Here is a 23,807-nt window from a genome sequence, read left to right as displayed (position 1 = left end):
CATACATTTAGCATACGTGACCTGGTCAAATGTAGCATTCGGCGAATTTTAATTTATGCAAAATTGAGTCATTAGTCGAGCCAATAAAATACATTATATATATATCTTTCATATCTTTATAATTAATGATATATTTATATCATTATATTTTTAAACTTTTATATATTATAAATACTTTTTTCTTTCTTATAAATAATAAGAATTTTTAAATTCTCTTTTATATTAATGAAATTAATTTAAAATCAAATTTATTCTCAATATTTTGTTATTTACGTCAATATGGAATTTAAATCATTAATGATCGCGTGTGATTATACTATAAGAACGTTTGCATGATTCTATTATGATAGCATTGAAAAGGTTTCGTTGTACGAAGCATAGATACTATAAAGTTGCTGATATATATATGATACAATCTTCTTCGATAAATTTCGAAAAATAGTTTCTTTATAAGTTTATTTGATATAATTATATATCATATTTATGCAATTAATATAAATGATAATTCGATGAGATAGAATATCGAGATTCCTTTATCGATTCAATTCCTTCTATCCGGTTCTCGACCTTCGAGAGAAGTCAGGTCGAAATTCTCTCTTTTTGCAAGTCGCATTCAACCAAAGTTTCTACCAGTTTCTTATTGCAATCTAGACTGGTTCCAGTCATGGATCACGAAGCGAGACAGACGCGCTCTGGCGGACCCGCTATACCTTCATTCCACGACATTATTTTCTATGCGTGTACCATCTACGAGTTCACCTAGAATTCATGATTTTCGCGTTGAAAATCAACCGATTCATATATTTTATATATTTTTATATATACAAACATCAAATGATATATTATTTATTATTTTATTTTATTACTGAACTAATTATTACGAAGATTTAAGTAAATAATTCATTGCAAATTATATTTTTGAATTTATAAAATTATTATAAAAGTTTTACTTTCATAATATAAATAATTAAAAATTCAAAATATATCATAAAAGGATTTGTGTAAAAGTAATTTTTTTTTCTTTTGTAATTTTTCCTATTAATCAAGATTAATAAAAAAATCATTATTAAAAAATTATAAAAATAATAAAAATCTTCACAAAACTTGAAAAGACTTTTTCATAATAAGTAAAAATGAAATCAACTAATAATTATTCACCGCGGTTACTATGTTTTGGAGAACAAAACTGGTTGACATGAACGAATGTGGTAAGTTTAGGGTATTCCCTCATGCACGCGTGCACGCTTTTCACGTGACATGCTAGTGCTGTCACGAATAGGAAGAGGGTTGCAGTGTTTCGTCCCCATCGACAAAAGCTCTTTTAAGCACCAACGAGTGCTGCACTTAAGCGTACATATGCATAGTAAAATACGCAGACTTGCAATTGCACGACTCGTGATTCGTAGCTTTTCAACTAAAAAGGGTCCCTGCATATAGATATATATTTCCCGTGTATATAGGACGACGAGTTTGAGTAGTTTAGAGCCGAGTCACAGTCAATGTATGATATCGCTCTTTATGATTTTTCGTGCTTTGCTTATCTCTACTTATAATTGTAAGATGACTATGGTTAAAATGAATTTTGAAAGTATTATCTAGCCAAAACGCACTTATATAGAAATAAATTATTGTAAATAGAAAAACTTATTTTCTATGTTATATGTGATATTATTATTATGAATGAAAATTTTTAGAGGAATAGTGCTTAAATTTTCAAATGATTTTAAAATAATTTTTTAATATTAACGTGATTAAGACTTTGTAATTACGTGATTAAGATTTTGCAAGATATATTTTATATTAATAAACAATATTCATTTGTTACAGAATTCAAATCGGATGGCTATTCTTTTAAAATTTGAGCGCAAAGGCGCAGTGAAGACAACAGAGTGCAATAGCAATGACGCTTCCGGTATCAAATTATCAGGAGCTACTCATTCAGGTTCGAGAGTTGACGCATGAAACGATTCGTTTGCAAAGACAATTATCTTCTGACCTGTTCGATAATGCTGATCCTCCAGATGTAAATCACAATTTTTCTCTCAGCCAAAAGAATTATGAAAACGGTAAGTTTTATCTAATTTCCTAAAAAAAAATTGTAAAAAACTATTTTTCAATATTTACTTTTTTTTTTGATATTTTTAAATACTTTATTCTATATATGTTAATTAAATGGTTATTAAATTAGAAATTATGAATTAAAAAATAATAAGTATTCTTATTTGTATGCATATTATTTGATGAGATAATCAATTAGATAGACTTCATACAAGTCAAAATACTGTAAAACACACATATTAAATAATAAAATTTCCTGTTGACAATTTCACGCACAATGAATTACACATTTTACGGTCAATGCATCGTGTTTAAATTAAAATAGCATTCAGTGCGTTAAATTATGATACGACAATTATCTTTCAAATCGATTTTTTTTCATATGGATTGTACGACAGCTCATTGTTATAATTTAATACAATGATATTGTATGGAATGATATTTTAATATTTATTCTTTTGATATTGCTATTTATTAAACTGTTCGAATATATAATTATCAGAATTATCCCTATCAGTTAACTGGTATTATTATGAGATAAACTTGATCATATTTGATTAAAATCTTAGTATTATTATGATCCGTATCTAAATGATTTAATAGCTATTAAGTTGTTAAAATTATCTTAAAATTAAAAATACTTTTATTTATTTCATTTGAATTTCTATTCTCTGTTTTCTATTCTCACTATTGACACAAATGAGATAGAATGAACAGGTGTCAGATAATATTGGCTAATTTCTAGAAATAAACGTTTCTTGTCTGAATCTAACTGATCATATTTGCTATTCTAGACGTAATATTTTAGTATATTAGAGATTTAAACGTTATATGTTTTAATTAATAATTCATTTCAACTGTCTCATCATTTCACTGAAATTTCACTGAAACTAGTGATATTTCAAGCTTTTCATATCTAAAATAATATTTTAAAAAAATTAATATAATTTTAGATATTAATATTATAATTTTCAATTTTTTTTCAAATTTGAAATTGTTTTTTAAATTAACATCATCACTTTTATCATTATGATTACAAGATTACAATAATCTCTAATATTTTTCAATTTGATCTACTTCTCTTGTGAACTTACTTCTCTCTTGTCTTATAAAAGGTATAATTGTTGTATTAAAGTTTAATAATATTTTATATCGATAAAATTAATCTTTTCATAGAGTATACGAAGATTTTTATAAACAATTATAATTCTAGAACTCACTTTTTGAACTAGTTTTCGCTATATTCTATAACTATTTTCCAGTTTATATAACAATCTTCAAGCAATTGTGTAATCGGCGCATGCGCGAAACAGTTGCGGTTCACATGATGCTACCGTCAAAGTCTCAAAATTAGAAAGAGAATTCGGTTTTATACTGTTGGTCGAGTTTGTCTCTGCGAATGCTCTCCGGATTATATTTAGTCGGCAATAAATACAGCATTGTTCTGTACGGATCCGTGTCGCGGTAAATCTATTGAGATACGTTTACGATGATCGCTTAGAGCACGTATATTTTACATGCTTTGGCGAACTTGGTTGTCGAGGTTACCGACACTAAGATTGACACTGAAAGAGATGTGAAAACAGGAAGATCCGTATCGAACATTCCATTCGCGTGCGACACGCTCCTGGAAATGAGCGTATCGTTCCTGATGCAGTATTTAAGTGAGATTATAGGATTGATAGTATAGCAGAACTCCATGTATTTGAAATACATTTATTGGAACGAGGAATTAGAGTAAGAAAAGAAAACTTATTAACTTTATGTAACATACGTAAATATATCGTTATTGATAAATAAATATAATCAATTCAGATTTATCAGAGGAATTATTGATCAATTAAAATTTTATATTTGTAAGGTTATATTGTAACAAAACTTCGTAAAAGTTATTAACAAAATTATTGAATGGAAAATTAATCAATAATTATTATGTCATTATAATTTATCTTTCATTGAATGAATTTGATAAAGAAATTATCCGAGAATTATTAGAGAAACTTCTATTCAAATTCTATTCATGATAGATTCATTTATCTTTATATAACAAGTAACATGTAATAAAAGTCAGATAAATGGAGTTCTATTTTAATTTATGAATAATTGGTATAATGTTATTATATGTGGAATTATTTTTCAAAAAATATCATATATTAAATATTAATATTATATGAATTAATAGGGGTAGAGAATTATATTTATATAAGAAGAAATTTTAATAATAAAAAATATTTATCTTTTCTCCTAATTATTATTTTATATTTGAGAGTATAGTTCAAATATTCCTTATATTTGTTATTATAAAAATTTGAAAACATTAAGGATTTTAAAGAATTCATCTATTTCGCTTGTTCTATTTAAAAATCCTATTGTAACTTTATTCAATTATATGAATATGTTGTAATGCACTGCATATTTATGTACTTTTGTTGTTGATGCTAAATGTAAAGTTTCCAATATATTTAACATACAATACATTTCGATTTATGATTAATTAAAAATTAAGATGATGGAATATTAATACAGGAAATAATCAATCATTAGCTTATGAAATAGATTTCCAATATTTTATTTTTCATTACTACTTTTAATAAGTTGGAAAATTAGTATTAAAAACAATAGTTTGTATAAAAATAATAAATAAATTCTAATAAATACTAGATCATTTTTAAAAAAGTCACTAAAATTTTCAAAATATTTAATTTTTTTGGTAAAATTGAAAATCTTATGAGAAAAATTTATTAATTATTAAATTATTATATATAATTTATACAATTTATTTTATGTAACATAATTAATAATTGATAAAAAAAAAGTCTGAATATTTATTTCAGTTTATCTCGTATTATTATATTCCTGTTTACTTTAACGATGAAAATAAATGAAAAATTTTATCATTGTTATTACATATATACATTATCATTTTCTATTTACAACATAAATCGCTTTCAAAATTATCGATTCATACATTCGATTTATAAATTTCCCGCGTAAATTATATCCAATAGGACGCAGGAAATACGAATAAAATCGCAATTATATAGACGAGAAAAGTTCGTAAGAGAGCATAGAACGCGTATAATCCAAAATTCCCAGCGTGTGGAATCATGAAACATTCACGAGGGTGCACCCTCGCTATTTTTTAGATCTCACCACTTGCGTCACGACCGAGTGCGTTTTTCTGTTCTTCGTCTTCCGACGGTTTACTTTTTTTTTTTTTCGCTACCCAGTAATATAGTTATTTTGGTGAAGAGTGGTAGATGCTGATAGATAAAAAACAAGCAATGTTGCTTGTGAAACAAGTACACTCGACAAAGTTTTCGAGTATTCGTGAACATTCGCTGAAATTTGAAATGCGTTATCGAATGACGAAAGAAAAAAAACATTTTTTAATATTATTCATTTATTTTCTCAAAAGTATTTAAATAGCGTAGAAAATATTACTTCAGAGACAAAATATTTTATAACGAGATCTCTGAAAGTTTTGAATATGGAAAATTGATAAAAAAAAAGTTTTTATGAGGTTAAAATTTAGAAATTTATTATGTACGAAAATGTTCCAATGTAATTTATTCGGAACTTGTTGAAAAGAAGAAATAAACAGAGGAGATTTATATGCATTACTAAAGAATAGGAAATAAATTTTTATTTTATTATTAATAATCCAGTTCTTTATTAATAATTTTAACTATTTATCAACATTTAAATAAAAAATAAATTTTTAGACTCTATTTTATCTTTTAAAATATTATATCTAATGATATTTGATATTATAAATGAATACTTTTGATAAACAGTTATTCAAAAATTTTTATATATTGGTGGAATTTTAAAATTTTTTGTAATATTAGAAATTCAACGCTAACATATCTATGAAATGTTGTGTTTCAGGAAAACAACTAACAGACAACGTGATACGACAGAGCGAGAAAAGTAGAAAAGAAGAGATAGGACAGAATCCGTTGGTTGGATACGAGTGAGTACAGCATTAAACGATGTCTTTGAAGATATAACTTCCGCGTGCAATTCAAAGTTGAGCTTGATGTAACGGAAGCGTGTCTTTTAATGCCGAGATTATTACAATCGTGCTATTTCTGTCATCTACAAATGATTTTAATATATTTATTGTTGATCGGATTTTCATTATTTATATTATTTCATATTTTATTTAGAAATTTTAGGAAATATTTTTCAAAATTTCAAATTTCTAATTTTAAAGAATTATTATTTCAATTCATAATATAAATTATTAATTTTTAAATAAATATTTTCAATGTTGTGTTTATCATTATCGTAAAATATAAATCTTGAATTATTATTTTATTTCATCAGAATTTAGTTTTACGAAATATAATGAACACTATCTATATCTTATACATTTATACATATTTCATATTATAAAAATAAATTTATATATATATATCGATTCGGATGTGACATATACACAATAAAACTAATCACTTTGCATTCGAATATATTATTTCCAAAAAAAATATTCAAGAAGATAATAATTATTCGAATAGTTGATTATCGTATGAGACTAAAATCTTCTAAGAGACAATATCTTCTATTGAAACAGCAGAAAATCGTTGACAATCGAACATCTTTCGATTGTTTTTCGAAAGATGATCGGTTTTACATTCGAAATTCTTGATTATTACATCAGTTTTAGTATTTCATCGTTATTTAAAAGTATAGAATAATTATTATCCGAATAATTTTATCTATTTACATGTCTAAATATCATCAAATATTTTATTCGAAGTACATATTATTAAAATTTTAGTACTCAGTGAATGTATTAATGAATATTATAACTTTGTGTTTACCTACTTAATAATAATAATATTAGCACGTTACAATCATTATACATTTATACAATTTTAATGAAATATTCAAGGATTTTAAATAATAACTTATTGTAATTATAAAATTGAATATCAATTATTTTGAATTAATTTTTATCTCTCGTGTTTTTAATTAACTTTGTTTTTTCTTTTTACAGCAATCTCCGATTTCGACCACGGTTCTGTCAAAATTTAGATTCAAGCGAAGGTATACGAGCAGGAGAATTGACCAGTCGTCTCTTGACTTGGAGAAGTCGAAGCCATCGCCCAATAATACTGCAGGTAAGCTGGTTCAATATTTCCTTTTGATCAGATCGTGCCCATGGAAAATAGTTTACAGAGCAAATAGAAATTTCACATAGAGAATTACTGACGAGAAATGCTGCCCTCTGTATATTTAAAAAAAATAATTTTTTTTTCGAAAAAGAAAAAAAATAATCCGTTTCCTCTCAACATTATAATTTTTTAAAATCATTTAAATTTTATTTTTCATGTTCTACATTTTAGCAAAGGTTTTTCATATTTCATTTTGTAGAACGAAGGATCGAGGGGGAAACGTATATACTCATTAAAAAAATTAAATATAATTTATGATTTCGTATTAAATTACCTCTTGATGGCGTAGTTTTAAATTAAAGTACTCGCGTTGAGTATCTTCACATTGCTTTTTTTCTCTCTCTCTCTCTTTCTTTTTCTTGTTTATGACATTATAAACTCCATTAAAAATTTTTCTCATCGCTAGCACACTAATACAGATACGTACTTACATTAGTCAAACCTAAATGATACGCATACTATAGTGCGCATTAATAACGATGATATGGTGAAGTGGCAAGGTAATATGCAGCATCCGCGCTAAACTATTCCTCTCAATTTGCAAATCATTATTGATAATCTATATCTAATCTATCTTTTAAATTAACGTATATTGATATTGATATATACTTAATAATTATTTTCGTTAGTAATATTTTTTTTCAACATTTAAATTTGATAGGTTGACGCAAAGTATTTTTGTATTTTTTTTTATGTAATCTCAAATTTTTATATTTTAAATTTTTTTTATAGATAGTTTGAAATATTTATCTAGTCATAATTACCTATTTATGTAATTTTTTAATTGATAAATTCTTCTTTATCATATTATTTTTTTTTTTTTATTTTTTATCGTAGACTAATTTTAGGTTAATGATTCTTGATGACGATGATCTCTTCCTCAGCAATAATAGATAGAAATAAAAATAAAAGAAAAAAGAAACTTGCGTGATATTTAAATACTAGATTTATCTTATTCCAAGCATTTGTAATATATATTGTAATCATTTATTCATTTTATGGCATACTATTAAATATGGATATTGCATTTTTAGGGTGTAAGATACTTCGAATTATAAAAAATATATTAAAAACTCTATTGAGGCATTCAATTTTAATAATTATAAGCATACTTCTGATCAAATATTTAATCAGTCAAAAAAAAAAAAAAGGCGAACGAAAAAGAAAAATTAAGGACAAAAATATTTTCAATATTTAAAAAGAAAAAGAAATAACTATGGGTTACAAATTGATAATTTTGATGATGCAATGGAAAATGCTCCACATTTGATAAGTCGTTGGAATTTCTCCAGCGACAATATTTTCACGATCAAGGTCAGCTCATTAGCCTGAATGAATGTCGCGTACAAACGCGGTGTCCCTTTGCTTACGCGCTTCTGCATATTTATTTTTCGTCCTTTCCCTGGTAGGAAGTGGAAGAGAGGGAACACGATGAAATCGCGAGAAAGGGTGCCGTTTAATTCGTGAGCATGCGCCCACCATCATGGGGGAGTCGTTGCAGAGGGTTGCCGCCTCTCTTTGGGGGTGATGTTATTGATCAGAGTTTCTTCTGTCTCACAAAATGGCTCAAGTGTATCACGCCATGGGGAATCGAGAACTTCGATTTTTTTCTCCCTTGTTTCCAACTTGTAAGGGTAGATATTGGGTTTGATATAAAGTTCCGAATTTTTGTAGGATAGTTAGAAAATATTATTGGATCATCGTAATTTTGTGTTTGTTTTTCTGGTCTTCTTTCTTTTTTTTTCTTTTTTAAAGAATATTATTTTGAAAAAAATCATTCATATCTCTGAAAAATGACTGCCTTAATTGTGATTTTAAAAAATAGTAGTTTATTTATTTCAATTTTTTATATAAATAATATTCTGTAGAAAATTAAAAATTATGTCATGTATGAAAAAGTACATGTAGATGTACTATATATTAAAAAATTATTTGAAGAGATTTATAAATCACATACTGTCATCTCGAACCCATTTAATTTTGCTTCATACAATTATTTTTTTATATTCTTTAGAAATTATAGAAAATTTCTTTAAAAAGTAGTTAATATTTATAAAATTGCTTTTCAATATTAATTAACATTTATTATAATTGATATTAATATATGAATATTTTTATATTTTATATCTTCACCATTAAAATCGATAAATTTCAAAAGGTCACGTTAACCTTTTGTTTTAAATTATTATTGATATTGTTTAAATAATAATATTTTTAATTTATTATTAATTAAATTTCCCAAAAATAGAATTTTTCGAACCTATATGTTTTATAAAAAATTATAAATTGAACGAAACAATTTAATTATAAAATTTTATAATAAATAAAATATTTCAATAATGTTTCTTTAATAAGTAAACAATTATGGTAGATTTACATCTTTTTTTTACTTAAAATATTAAATTTCTTAGTAAATAACGTGATAACGATGATCTTTATTAAAATGAAGTATCACTTTCAATGTTTTGTATTTTAATATCATCATTTACATATTTCAAATAGCAGAAAATAAAACAATCGGATTAAACTTACGCGAAAGTAATGATTAAAGCAAACCTCATTTTATCTATAAAGGAAGCGGAATACATTCCGAAGTGCTTGATAAACGAACAAGTGTACTGATAACGAAGAATATTAAAAAGCAGTTTTGACGTTGCACTTTTTTTTTTGATCGTTACGCTCAGGCGCCAACCCATTTTCAAGTCAATAATGTTGAATTATTCGTCTTTAAGCGAAAGAGAAGAGATTTTGATTAGATACTAGATAAAAGATTCAGTAACCATGAAGAGAAATAAAGATATAATAAAATAGAAAATGGAAAATGAAGAGTAACAGAAAATGGAATAGAGAGATAATTTGATATAAAAAAACAGTATTATGTTTCCTAAAATATATAGAGAAAAGGAAGATGATATTTTAAAAAAATATATTATATAAGAACGTAAAGAAAAATAACCTCATATCAATATGTGAAATAGAAGAATAATTTTATATATAAACTGAAAGGAAAAACTTTATTTAGAATTGATCATAATTTATGTGAAATGCAAGTTATGATTATGATATAAAATAATAAAAAAATTTCATATTAATAAAATTAAAAAAAATTAGTATACAAATATAAAATAATTTAATGAAAAATAAATAAATATAAAATAAATACTTATAAAGAAAATTGAATAATCTAGCCAAATCTCTAAGTCGTGAAATTTTATTATAGCAATAGCATTTCATTTAGTGTTAGATTGTACAGTAATATATTGAGGAATGCAGTCATTGTGAAATGAGTAATTCTTTAATTACTCTGTATAAATGGAGAAAAAAGCGGAGTAGTTTCACGGACAAAATGGAAATATCACTTTGTATAAGAGTGGAAAGAAAACAATGAATGCTGTATATGATGTGAAATGATAGAACATTAATTTTCTATAAGAAATTTTAAATGGAACGACCTTAACAAAACGACGCACTTAAAAAGTCATAACAAAACTGATAATTACTTAAAGTGTTTTATTGAAAATGTAATACTTATAAAAATTTTATGACTAGAAAATACAAAATAAAAAAAAAAACAATTCTAAGAGGATATAAAGTATCGCAAAAGTTGGAGAAATCTTCATTTTACTTTACAAACAATAAAAACATGTCATAAGTCAATCAAAGACATAGATCGAAACGTCGAAAAAGGCAGAACAATTTCATGCAACAGAGAAAGGACGAGTCATCCTGAACAGCGCCATAGGGAGTGAACAAACGTAATTTATCCAAAAGCGCGAGAAGGAGAAAGATAGTTGGATAGAGTGTGCACGAGCGAGGGAGGGAGAATAGAGAGAAAACAGGATAAAAAGAGAGAGAAAGACAGTGCTGGAAGAGCAAGAGGTATCGCACAAAGGAATAAGTTGGAGAGAGAAGGAAGGCGTTGAGTGAGTCAGTGATGGCGTACAGCAGCCAGGCCGAGCCCAGCTGTTCTTCGATCCCCTAACCTACGCCAGTTTATTTCAGCTACCAACACTATGTGGTCCTGAAACTGCTTCGTGCTCTCTTGTGTTCGTCGAAGTTTCGTTATCTGTCGATCTTCGGTTTTATCACGTTCCACTCATTAACATTTTTTTCGCTGTGATTTCTTTCGATTTGAAATTCTATCGACGAAGGGAAAAAAGAAAAAGATAAAATACGAACAACGTGAGATAAAAACATTTTACCTGCTCGAAACAATGAATCGATTGTGTAATGTTCCATGGCTCTTCGCGATGTGACAGTGATAATTCGATGACGCGTAAAAACCGAATTTTCCTTGACAATTTATTAATACAAGTGTTCTATGATATGGGGAAACGCATGTGATTTTGTCAGATCTCATTATCTTGATTTTTTTAATGGATTAACGGCTTTGACTCACGAATCATACTTTTTCCTTTAGGCACTTTTGGATCTCGTTCGAGCGAAAAAATAACGAATCGATCACAACGCTAGGGTGAATTGCGATTATTCGCGATTATACATCGCGCGTTTCGAAATCGAATTGGAATCAAGTCGGAGTCGAATCAAAGTGGTGTGTGTTCATGATATGAAGGAGTTCTCGTTGATTGTCGTAATTGAAACGGAACCGGAGATTTTTTAACAAGCACGGGTCGGTAAAAAAGAAGTCGGTTTCCAAGATTTCCTTGCGAAATAACTTGGTAAAAATAGAAATGTTCTTATATATAGATAAGATAAATTTTTAAAAAATTAAAAAAAAAAAATTATTAGTTTTTATGGAATGAAGACTCTTTTATTATAGTGAAAACTCGAAGAAAATAAATGTGAGAGGTTTATCCGATGAATCTTATATTTCTTCTATTTTTGGATAAATTTATTAAATCGGGGATTAAAAACCGTATAAGGTAATATCGAATCAAAAATAAGATTAAATAAGACGTTGGTATCAATTTGAAATTTTTTTCGGAAGAAACCAGGTCGAAGAAGGAAGAAAGCAGATTTTTCTTCTTTATCTCTTACCGCAAAAGGCGCGTCCGGTTGATTTGCGAAACAAATGGCAAAACGTGGGCCGCAAACGAGTGGCAACGTGCAACTATAAATGGAACCTGTAATTCCAAACCATCGACCGTGTCACAAGGAAAATAAACCGTGAAAGGAATCGAAATTTTCAAAGAATCTCTCTGAAAAGAGAAATTCTTTCTAAATCAACTTCAGCTAAATATTACGACAACATGTAATAAGAATTGTGAAATAGATATAATACCTAAATATAAAATCTAAAGAGATTATAAATACGAAAAGATTGTTCCTTCGATAAGATAAGCATCAAAGCAAATTCTATAAATTTTAAAAATATTAAAGATTTATAATATACGATATATATGATAAATATTAAATATAATAAAAAAAATACATATTCATTTATAACAAATAAAACAAACAAAAAGGAAAAAGAAGAAAATAGTTCCTCGCAGTCTGATTACATAAAAAGACTATATATTTACGGGTATACATATCTATTGTCTACATTCCTGATTTCTAATTTCAACATAATGATCAACATCGATAATCAGTCCTTCCCGCAAATTGTATCATTCGATCGTTTGCTATATTAAACCGCGAAGAAAAAAAAAATAGTTCCTCTCTCGACACATTCCGCAAATTCTCGAAAGGTCAGCGTACCAATTAAGCCTCGTAGAGCACGGTCTTGTCATCGTTTCGAAGCAACGAAACGGAAAAGAAAGCAACAAGTATAAACGAGTGGTGTACGTAAAAAATAATTAATCGTGCCGCGATAAAGAATACATACATCGAGAAAGCTTTCGTCGCGCAGCCGGGATGGGGTGTTGAAATGCCAGAGGGACATTTTGAAAATCTTTGCTTCGGCGCATGCGTGCCGACGCACTCGGCGCCCGATGGAGCACGATGAAGCTGTCCCTCGGTGGATGAAGAAGGGTCGAGACCCGGAGAAGAGAAGCTTTTCTCATGGTGTGCGTCGGATCAGCCAGGACACGCAAGACGTCGCGACGCGTCGTTCGCCGATCCTCGCGGTTTAATCTCTTCATTTCGCACCTCTCGCTCGGGTCAGGCTTGGCCCATCAATTGATCCCATGGACACGATATAATGAAAATAAAATCAAAAAGAGGATACGGAATAAATATTTGAAAAATATACAATTAGAAGATATAAAACGATAGAAAATAGAGTAAATGTATAGAATAAAATGATACGAATAATATAATAAAATAATACAGAATAGAAAATAAAGAGAAAACGATATAATAATAAAAAAGGAAAGAAAAGAAAGGAAGGAAGTATAGTATTTCGGAGAAAGAAAATTATGCCGGGTGAAAAGAGGGAGAGAGGCTTGAGACAAACGACGTCAGGAATAAGAGAGGGTTCTCCGTCAAAAACGAGCGAGCTTGAAGTAAGAACACGCGGCAGCTCGATGATCCCTCTTCCCCGTGCAATGCCACATAACCCAAAGACCGTGAAGACGGAGAAGAATCGTTTGAGATTGATCATGGAGAATAACAGAGGTCTTGTGGATGCGTTGGAGAAGGAACGAAGGATCAACGTGGACGAGGATGAGGATGGATATCGAGTGTCCTCCACTAGGGAGCCGGCTGCACCGCGATACTGTGATCTGTCCTGCAACGTGTATCGATGTCCTGTGCGAAAGGTGATTCCCTTCTTCGTTTCAAACTTTTTATTTTTCTCTTCTTGTTTTGCTTATCATCGATCATTGATATATATATACAGAAATTTGATAAAATTTATCAAAGGAAGCGCGAAATATTGAATTCGTGAATTTATTGTAGTGGAAAGGAAGAAACACGATTTCTTTCTAATATTGACTGATGAATAGATTGGCTTATTTTAGATCTAATTAAGGGTTTCTAATTTGAATTTTATTTTTTTTTTGTTGACAGTGAGTTTTCTTTTTTGATATTAAACTATACTGATGCAATTATTAATTCTTTTATTTGGATTTTAATTTTCGTTGATACTAAATTTTCATGATTTGAATATGTTTATTGAAGTGTTTTTTATTTTATTATTGTATTTTTATTTTATGTAACTTTACCGTTTTATGTCGAGATCAATACTTTATTAATAGCTTGATATTGTGTTATTGAAGTCTGTTATTTCATAATTATCATTAAAATTTTGAATATTGTCCTTTTAAAAATTTATATAATAATATTTTTAATGGATAGTTTTTTGATATTATTCCCATTTTCTTTTTTTTTTTTTTTTTGAATCTTTTAAACTCTTTTGGAATAAATTTACTAATATTACTCGTTCGTCGTTCATTTTCTATTTCTTTTGACATTGAAAAATTACACTTGAACCGACAAAAGAGAATAATTAGACATAAGTCTGTGAAATGCGGGTCGCTTTTCTTATCACGATTTCTTTAATCCTCATTCATTGCTTCTAATTCGATTTATTAAACGCATCGCGTAGACAATGTTGAAAATTTTCTGAACCATAAACTATTCATTTCTATCCATCCGTAAATCATAATACTTTTAACATTTGAATTGCACTCTGAAAAACATTTTGCATTTTATAAAGGACCTTTAAGCTTAATCCTCTTAATACTTTTATTCAGTAATAAGTCAGGCTTATCGTAACACCTTTCGAAACGAGGGATTGATTTGATTAGATCTTTTTCACATCACTGATTTTAATTGTGGATTCGATTTATAATCTTTAAACGAATTATTCTATGACGAAAAGGTGTAATTGTTGAATATTATTTAACTTTTCTGTAAAAAAATTTTTATTATAAATAATGACATCACTTGCATAATAATTTATTAACTAATATTATATGTAAATTACATTTGAGTAAATTTTATTTGAAATTGAAACGACAAATAGATGAGTTACGTTTTCGTTGACGAGTGGCACGTTTCATATTTTCGTTAAAAAATTTTTAATAAATTATCTGTAAACTTTGTTATGCAACAATTTAATATTTATTTTCAATTTTAAGATACATTGGCATAGTTTGAAGGAAAAGAAGATAAAGTGGGACGCTTTGTATATTGCTTTGAAACAATTGAAGACTGGAAGAAATTTTAAAAGGATAAAAATAAATTAAAGATGATAGTATTTGAGATTTACGATTTAATGTTTTTTTCGTATGTCTTTGTTAGCGTCTCATGTGTGCTAAATTTTCAAATTAAACTTAAAACATTTTTCAATATTTCGATAAGTATAGTATACGTACATTTTCAGTTTCTCTTTGATTCAGATGAACATATTATGATGGATGAATGATATAAAATACTTACTTAATAATAAGATAAGAATGATGTCAAATCTACAAAGAAAACAAATGGACGATGATAATATTAATGTTTATAAAATATGTGACGTTGAATTTCAATAATTAAAATGAAGATTAAACGTTAAATTAGATTATGCAAGAAATGATTCATAAAGATGTTTTTTAATATGATTATTCGCCGCGGCATTCAATGCATAATTCGATAACTCCTGATAAATCGTTCAACAAATTGACATATTTCTATACAGTGCAAGCTTTCCACGAAAGGATACAATGGAAATTACATGATAATTTCTCTGTTTTTCTATCTTATCTCAGGCTATCCTTCCATACAAAGAATTTTAATTGTATTACAATTTGAAGGGAACATCGTACAATTAAGCAATTGATGCTAGGAAGCTGTATTTAAAGTAATGTTTATTTTCTGTTGCATTATCATTTGACCATTATTATTGCGTTTATTTCTTTAATTATCTAATAATGCATATTAAATAATATAAAAGATAATATCAATAGAATAAAATTCGTTTATTTTAAAATTATATTTTTCGAGGGAATTAAATTTAAAAATTCAAATAAGAATTTAATCTAAAAAATTTCGTGTATGGAATAACTTTTTATACAATTTATTCATACTATCCACTTTAAGAAAATAATCTAATTCGCGTTTTAATTCAATCTTGATTTTCTTCAAAATAATTTTTCTTCTTCGATTTATTTTTCATCACATAGAATTGTTTCATTTCTGTTTTATTCTGTATCACAGTTTCGATGTTGAAATAGAAATTTCTCGTTAAGAAGAAAATTTCGTAGTCTGTTTAAATAATTTAAACTCGATTCTACGGTATATCGCGTAGATTCTTGATTACTTCTCACGATGGTACATACTATTCCGTCACAATACGTGGCACGTTCATTCGCTTTGTCGCTTTATTTCTTACAATTGGACCGAAATAGGGCAAAGAAGAGCACTCGAGAGATTTAATTCTGTCGTGCTAGCGTCGCGTTTAAAATAGTAGGAGTATACTTGAAGCGATCATTCGAAAGCATAAAGTCTTTAACTCCGATTTGAATTCGTATTGTGATCATTACATTCTTTGGAAAATATTTGTAATAGAAGATTTTTCGTTCTGAAAATTGAATTTATTTTATGTCTTATGAAAATGAAAATCTTATGAAATCTTATGAAAATCAGAATGTTTTCGATATGTGATTTAAAAAAATATTTTTATTTAATGAATAAATTTTATTTGTGAATGAAAAGGTTTTAATCGAGATTTTGTTTTAATTTTAATTTATAGAAATAAATATACATAAAAAATTTCAAATCGTTCGTTTTTATCATATATGTATTAAATAAATATATGAAGTAATTCATCAATAATTATAATTCGTAATTCGATAATTATTATCTAATAAATTATTTTTATCTAATAAATTATTTTTACATTTTTAACTTTTAAAAAAGAAAATTTGAATTTTTAATTCTTAGACATTTTACGAAAGTGAAATTTTTGTCTCGAACGATTCCAGAACATCGAAATCGATCGTCAACGAGTTGTATTTTTATTTTTGACTCGGCCAAGCAAGGAAGTGTATTTTAGTCACGTGCAGCATATATGCGAGCAGAACACTTCATGTTCCTCGTCGTGTATGTTCTTCAGGTTCTTCAGAAAAATCTCTTCGTCTTATCAAAGTGTCGTGTCAAAGTGAAATTAATTTCTTAATTCTTAGATAAATCGATCTTATTATTAAATTTTTATTAAATTTTTGATTTCGATACTAAAGATAGACAAATTAACTTATAAAATACATGTCCAAACTAACAAATTATTCTCAGATTCTCAAAATTAATTTATCGCTTTTGCTCGAAGCAATTATTTCAATTTCCTGAAAATTTAACGCGCTTTCGAGCGCAAGATTCTTCAACTTCCGGTGCGTTTCATAATTGAAATCGTATATATAGTTTCACCAAAAGTTCCCACTAACTCACAGCCGATGAATCTTCCGGATAAAAAAGATTAAAATAATAGAATACAAGAGCAACGATGGAATTTATCCAGCTTTCACCTTAGAACCTCCGTTTCCTTTCTCTTGCCAGCTTCTTATCCGGCCATCTTATGCTACCATTGGAAAGATAAGCCTCTGATTCCTATGTAAATAAAATTGAGAGAAAAGGGAGCCGTCATGAAGCGTAACGATGGAATGATTAGGTTAACCATTTATTTGCTAAAAAATTTAATCGCTTTAAAAACAAGTAATAAATAATATAATGTTTATTTGAATTTCTTCGATTGACTTTTTCGTTTCATGATAAAAAGAAATTGAAAAAAAGATTGATGTCAAATCAACATTGAGAAAAGTTTATAAAGATATATAGAGACTCAAGAAAAAATCAAAATTATTAAAAAATTAATATTGCTTTTTATTCTAAAAATATATATTATCTGTTGCATTATTAAAACTATATAATTATATAAATTTTTCTTGTATATTATAAATAAACTAAAATAATATAAGATAAATGATAAGATTGCAATTTCAAAATCATGTTGATGATAAAAAATTGGTAATATTTAAACAATAATTTACACAATAAAACGAAAATATAAAATTGAGGTTAATATTTGAATGCACTGTGAATCACGAGCCAATTAAGAATGATTCATCATCAATTCAATATTAATTTCTTATTTAATATGCTATTTGTGATTTAAATAATATCCCGCTACTTCATAATGATAACAGTATTAGAATTTAACGAAAAATCGTTATTTTTTCTATGTAACAGTGTATGTATGAAAAAAACATTAACAATATGCAAATATTTTTTAGAAATATTTAATTAATTATAATTTAATTTTATTATTATTTGTAAGTATAATTATTCAACATGAGTATTAAATTATTCTACTTTCTCAGGTATTTTTTATTCATGATCATTTCTAGATTTGATTTAAATTAGATTCAGATAAAAAAACAGTTGATAAAAATCGTTACACTACTCGATTTTTCATTATAATAAATATAAACCGTTTCTGAAAATTTCTTCAGAAAAATTAAATATAAAAGAATATAATCATAAAGCATAAAAGAAATCATTTTCATTCACCAACTCTTTTATTTATATGCTTTATGTGAATATTATTCTAATCATTTAATATTAAATTTTACCTTGAACTGTAACTTACCAATGTTTCATAGCAATTTACATAATTTCATCTAATCAGTCTTCCACGAACTGCTTTTGCGATCAGTTGTATTTTAACAATCTCCAATACTATGCTTAAGTGTATTTAGATCATTACAATTTCAAGCAATTCTAAAATCCTTCTTGAAATAATGTTACGCATGGTTATTCGTGTTACCAGCATTGTTTTTGAATTTTGAAGAAGAATAATGGAGAAAATCGAGTGAAAGTAGTAAAATTCCTCGACAATGCTTATTCTTTGATTTTATATACGATCTGTAACCGATCTTTGTCGATCTGCTCTCATTACTTTTTACATAGGCGAAATGAGATCCTTCGAATTAATAAAATTTTTAGGTCACCGATCTTGCATTTCAAAGTGAGACAGTTCCATTATATTTATATTTCGCTTTATCTAAAATTCATCTCAAAATTAGATTATTCATAATTTGAAAAATAACTTTCATACTTATTTCAATTTTTAGAATCACTGTTTAAATTTTCTATTTTATTTGAATATCCTATATGTACATACATAAAGTATACATATATGCTCCAGATCATATATTCTAGCGTTAAGTATACATGATTTTTAATATTTAGAGTATTTAAGACACAATTTTCAATCCACTTCCATTAATATTCAGGGGACATAAATTCCCTTAATTCCGCAGGATATTCCGGGCGTCATTTTAAGACGTTTCAGGTCGTAACATCGATAACCTTTTTCTGTCCCAAAACGCAAAGGGTTAATTGCTTCTTGCACGCAGTGTAACGTTCCATGTCGTCTGGATCGACTTTAAACTTTGCCGATCGCGACGCGACTGACGGGCAAAGAAAGAAGCTTAAGAGGAACGTCCGTGAACCTGGGAGAAAGTGCAACCTATCGAAATTGGCGGGATTTCGATGCGAATTCGAGCGATCTGCCGCTTTCCCCAGCTATGTTTGTTTGCTTTGCTCAAAGAGAACGAAACTGGGGGAATGGACACGGCTACGAGGTCTAAATTAAGTGGGATAAAAATGAATGAACTCCGTGAATACGTGAAAGCAATAATCCCCGGACGTATGGTGTTAAGCCTGACAATATCGCGCGACGGCTCAGTTTTTGGATCAGTTTCAAGCATTTCATGACGAAATGAACTGTTTGGTTGGTTGAAAGATTCATATTTTTCATCATGTTGTTCTTTCTTTTTCTCTCTCTTTTTATGAAGAGTATAAGATACATAAAAAGGTAATATTATAATTTATGAGAAAGGGAAGTGGAAATATAGGTTATGATTTAATATCGATCTCTTTAGGTTTCATGTGACAAATATGATTTTAGTTTAAAATTAAAAATCTTTTAAAAATTTAATAAGTTCATCATTTCGATTATGATTATGATATTTGAAATAAAATTATCAAAGTATCAAAGAATTTAAAAAATGTGTATAATAATTAATATAGATTTAATATTTTTATTAATGTAATATTAAAGATTAAAAAATTTACTTAAATGAAAAAATTTCATTTAATACAAATGCAATTTTCTTAGAAAAAAAAAAAAAAAGAAACTGAAAAATAAAATATTTTCTCATGAATAATACATAATAGTACATATAGCTAATCAATTTAATTGTTAGTATAAACTATATATTTTTTTTCCTTCAAATATAATAAAGAAATATTTTTTTAATTTTTATATTATTAAGTATTTTTGTATTTTAACACTCAAATACATACATATAATTATAATAAAATATTTATTCATAATCTGATTAATTTCTATAGAAAGAATTTTCAATAAATGAAACATGATTCATTCAAATATCAATGTTTTATATCCAAGATATTTGTTCAAAGAATTTTCATGTTCGCAAGATATAAATTTATTTTTAGCGCAAGTAATTGTGAGTGACATTCGTGACATTATATTTCTCTACATGAGGATGTTACATGATAAGGACGCACTGCCCACGTTTCGTTATATAATAAATTATAGTCTAAACACTATATTGATTGTCATTTATAATGTGATAGTATCAAATATTTTTTTCCTGTACTTGTATGTACATATATATTATATATGGTATGTATGAATATATTATCTAAATTTTATATATTATAAATACGAAAAGTTTTTATATTTTTAAAGGATTATAAAATATTAATGGATGTTATGAAATATAATTGCTAAAATGGTACATACGATTTTTTTTCTTAAATAAAATCATATCATTTTAATGAATGTGTTAAAATTAGTTAAGATATAAATAATTATATCTTAATTTAATGCAATAAAGAATTATATGCACCCATATATAAAAGAATATATATAATCTTCATTTTAATACTTGTAAGTATAAAAATATAATCAATTTTCCTATATAGTCAGATAATTTATAGTAACTTTACTAAAAAATTTTAATTTTATAATATTATATTTATAATATTAATTTTATATGATCTCATCATATTAGTATCTCATTAATTTTATATTTCTTTTTTATAGCGATTTCATTATATTTAATTTTATATTTATATTATAAGTATTACAATAGTATAAATTTCCTATTAAATTTCGCGCATGATATATTAAAAATCATAGTTTATATATTATTTTTTCTCTTTTCAAATTTTACAATTGTAATATTTGTACTATAAATGTGCAAATTTCTGTATTATATACATTTTTAATATATGTGATTTTAATCATTTAATATGATTTAATACAAACAAAAACGAAATAAAAAATTGTAGAGTAAATTTATATGTATAAAACACAATTTTATAATTCTATTAAAATGTGTATTATATGTATTATATGTATTATATATTATATAGCTTGTTATATAATGAATTATTAAATATTGAATCGAAGAATATTGTGACAACTGTGGTACAGACTTGTACCAATCGAAGGAAACAATCACATTGATTTTGTATACAAAAAATATCGATTGAGTGTATCATTATTCACACAATAAATCATTCTCCTATCATCCAAACAAATATTATATTTTATAGATTATATGCAGTCTAATAATTTCAGATCACTTCACAATATTATTGCAAAAAAGAAAAAAATTCAAAAAATTAAGAATATCTTTCTAAGAATTGCAAATGTTTGCATTACATCTTGTTACTCAATTCTCTGCAATCTGAGTTTTCATTCTTCTATTAAATATTTTATCGAAAATCATATCTTGGCAGATATGCAATTTATATATCTAAAAGATCTTTCTAAAAGCAAAAATTTCAATATATTTTATTTGCAGATATTTATACTTTAAAATTAGGCGTAGTATTAGTTATTTCAATATTTACCCCAATTAAGTAAAAATGAAATTTCTTTAATAAAAATTTTAAATAAGTGCACAAAAATAAAAATCATTTAAGTAATCTAATTTATTTTATAATCTCAAGATATTTAAAATTTTCATGCAAATTATTGAATCGAGTTAAAATATTAAAACATATTATTCCATGATAAATTATAAACCTTTTATAAGATTTAATATTCAAATCTTCATTATTTTTATTTTTTATGCAAATTCTTAAATGAAAAATGTTTAAAAAATCATCTTAAACAAACATCCAAAATCTTAACAATAAATTTGTCTTTTTATCTCTGATTATTTTTGTTTTAGGAGGACGCGGATGATTGCCAAAAGAGACCGGAAAGATCCTTGTCTGAGGAGTGTCGCGTGTCTCACGGACCGGTAGGCGTCGGCGTGGAAGGTGTCGGCTCGTGGAGGGCTCAGCGGCGCCCTCACAATATCGAGATATCTGCGCCCCTGTCCGGCGTCGCGGCGCACGAGCTGGAGTCGTCCGTGGACGGCGCAACGTTCAACCCTGTCGCCGCAGCGGCGACGACATCCACGAGATGCTCGTTGGTGAAAAACACTCTGAAAACGCCTTTATCCTCTTCCACTTTTCTACCCGTCAATGCCAACATCAGGCCAAGATTGTACCTGGGTTCCGTGATTGCTGAAACCAGCAAGGAGGATGCCATGGAGCCGGAAGTGAAAGAGGAGGACGAACGAAGGTCGTCCACGCCGAGCCCCGAGGTAATATTTATATTTTCTTTTTTTTAATTTTTTATTTTTGTCTTATTTATTTTTAATATTATCTTTAGTTTATATGATCTATTTTTTCCCGTATTCAATTTCTTTTGTTTTGATTAATTCTCAGTTAATGCATGATATGATGTGTGATTGATAGGTTTATAACGGAGAGATGACACTGAAATTGATCGAGTTAAATGTGTACATTTTTTTCTTTTGTCGAACGATTGTTGTTTTTCAAACTCGAAGAGAAGCCTGTAATGCGCAAATAGAACAGGTATACTTGTATCTTATAAAGGAATGCGGTTTTTGATAGCAATAAATCAATTTCTTTCTTACGGTCATTTTGCATTTTGACTTGGAAATAATTTGATAATTTTTAATATGCCATATGATATCAATTAATGTTGATTGATGATTTTAATTTGAAGCTTTTTTTTTATTTGTTGATTATTCAACCTTATTTTGTTGCTTCTACGTATTTATAAAGTATCAATGATGAAAGCGAAATTACCATATACCGTTATATTTCATTATCTTCTATAATAACAGAATGTCACCCTATTGTCTAGCACGATGTAAACCTTTATTGTCAAACAATAACGATAATTGCATCAAAGGTAGTTAATGCAATTTCTAAAAGCATAAGCACAATGTCTAGTACTGCATCATAATAAGTGTGTAAATTAATTAGTATCTATAGGGATGTTGGAGAATATGTAAACGAAATGCGTGATGTACGAGATTCTTCGTTTTGAATAATAAAATTTGCCTATTTATATAATTGTCATTTCGTGCTTGACAATCTGTTGAAACTTTCGAAAGGAACTATGCATATACATCTTTATAATAATTTTAATAACCGGAAAATTACATACTGCATACTTACGTAACTAAACTTAGATATACTAAAGATAGGTTATGTTAAAATTATACTATTGATATATTTTTTCTTCTTTAAAAAGATTTGTTATGATGTTTTTAATTTTAAATAAGATGTAATTTAAAAAAAAATGGCTGAAAATTACTGGTATTGCCTCGTGCTTGT

The 23,807-nt window shown here is 27.2% G+C and overlaps 1 protein-coding gene and 2 long non-coding RNA genes across 16 annotated transcripts in view; 1 reads left to right on the top strand and 2 right to left on the bottom strand.

Moving 5' to 3' along the window:
- The window catches only part of LOC107995316 (adenomatous polyposis coli protein), a 43,223-nt gene that overhangs the window by 8,001 nt on the left and 11,415 nt on the right, over positions 1-23,807 (top strand). For 13 of the 14 annotated variants that reach the window (XM_062078141.1, XM_062078135.1, XM_017052743.3 and 10 more), the window contains 4 exons: positions 1,828-2,066; positions 5,950-6,034; positions 7,064-7,187; positions 22,343-22,762. In XM_062078141.1, coding sequence (XP_061934125.1) covers positions 1,901-2,066; positions 5,950-6,034; positions 7,064-7,187; positions 22,343-22,762 — 795 coding nt within the window. In that variant the 5' untranslated portion in view covers positions 1,828-1,900. Of the gene's footprint in view, positions 1-1,827; positions 2,067-5,949; positions 6,035-7,063; positions 7,188-8,275; positions 8,556-8,650; positions 13,904-22,342; positions 22,763-23,807 lie in introns of those variants that run through there. The other variant, XM_062078136.1, reaches the window with a different exon arrangement.
- LOC133666547 (uncharacterized) lies at positions 1,759-3,793 on the bottom strand. The gene is made up of 2 exons (XR_009830830.1): positions 3,153-3,793; positions 1,759-2,085 (listed from the first exon to the last, which is right to left on the bottom strand). It is a non-coding gene; the product is annotated as an uncharacterized LOC133666547 (long non-coding RNA).
- Positions 14,993-20,388, bottom strand: LOC107995317 (uncharacterized). The gene is made up of 2 exons (XR_009830831.1): positions 19,249-20,388; positions 14,993-19,128 (listed from the first exon to the last, which is right to left on the bottom strand). It is a non-coding gene; the product is annotated as an uncharacterized LOC107995317 (long non-coding RNA).

This window comes from Apis cerana, linkage group LG8 (assembly GCF_029169275.1).
Source record: "Apis cerana isolate GH-2021 linkage group LG8, AcerK_1.0, whole genome shotgun sequence".
In the NCBI taxonomy this organism is placed as follows: Eukaryota; Metazoa; Arthropoda; class Insecta; order Hymenoptera; family Apidae; genus Apis; species Apis cerana.
The sequence above is the reverse complement of the archived record's forward strand: the minus strand, read 5'-3'. Positions and strand labels throughout refer to the sequence as shown.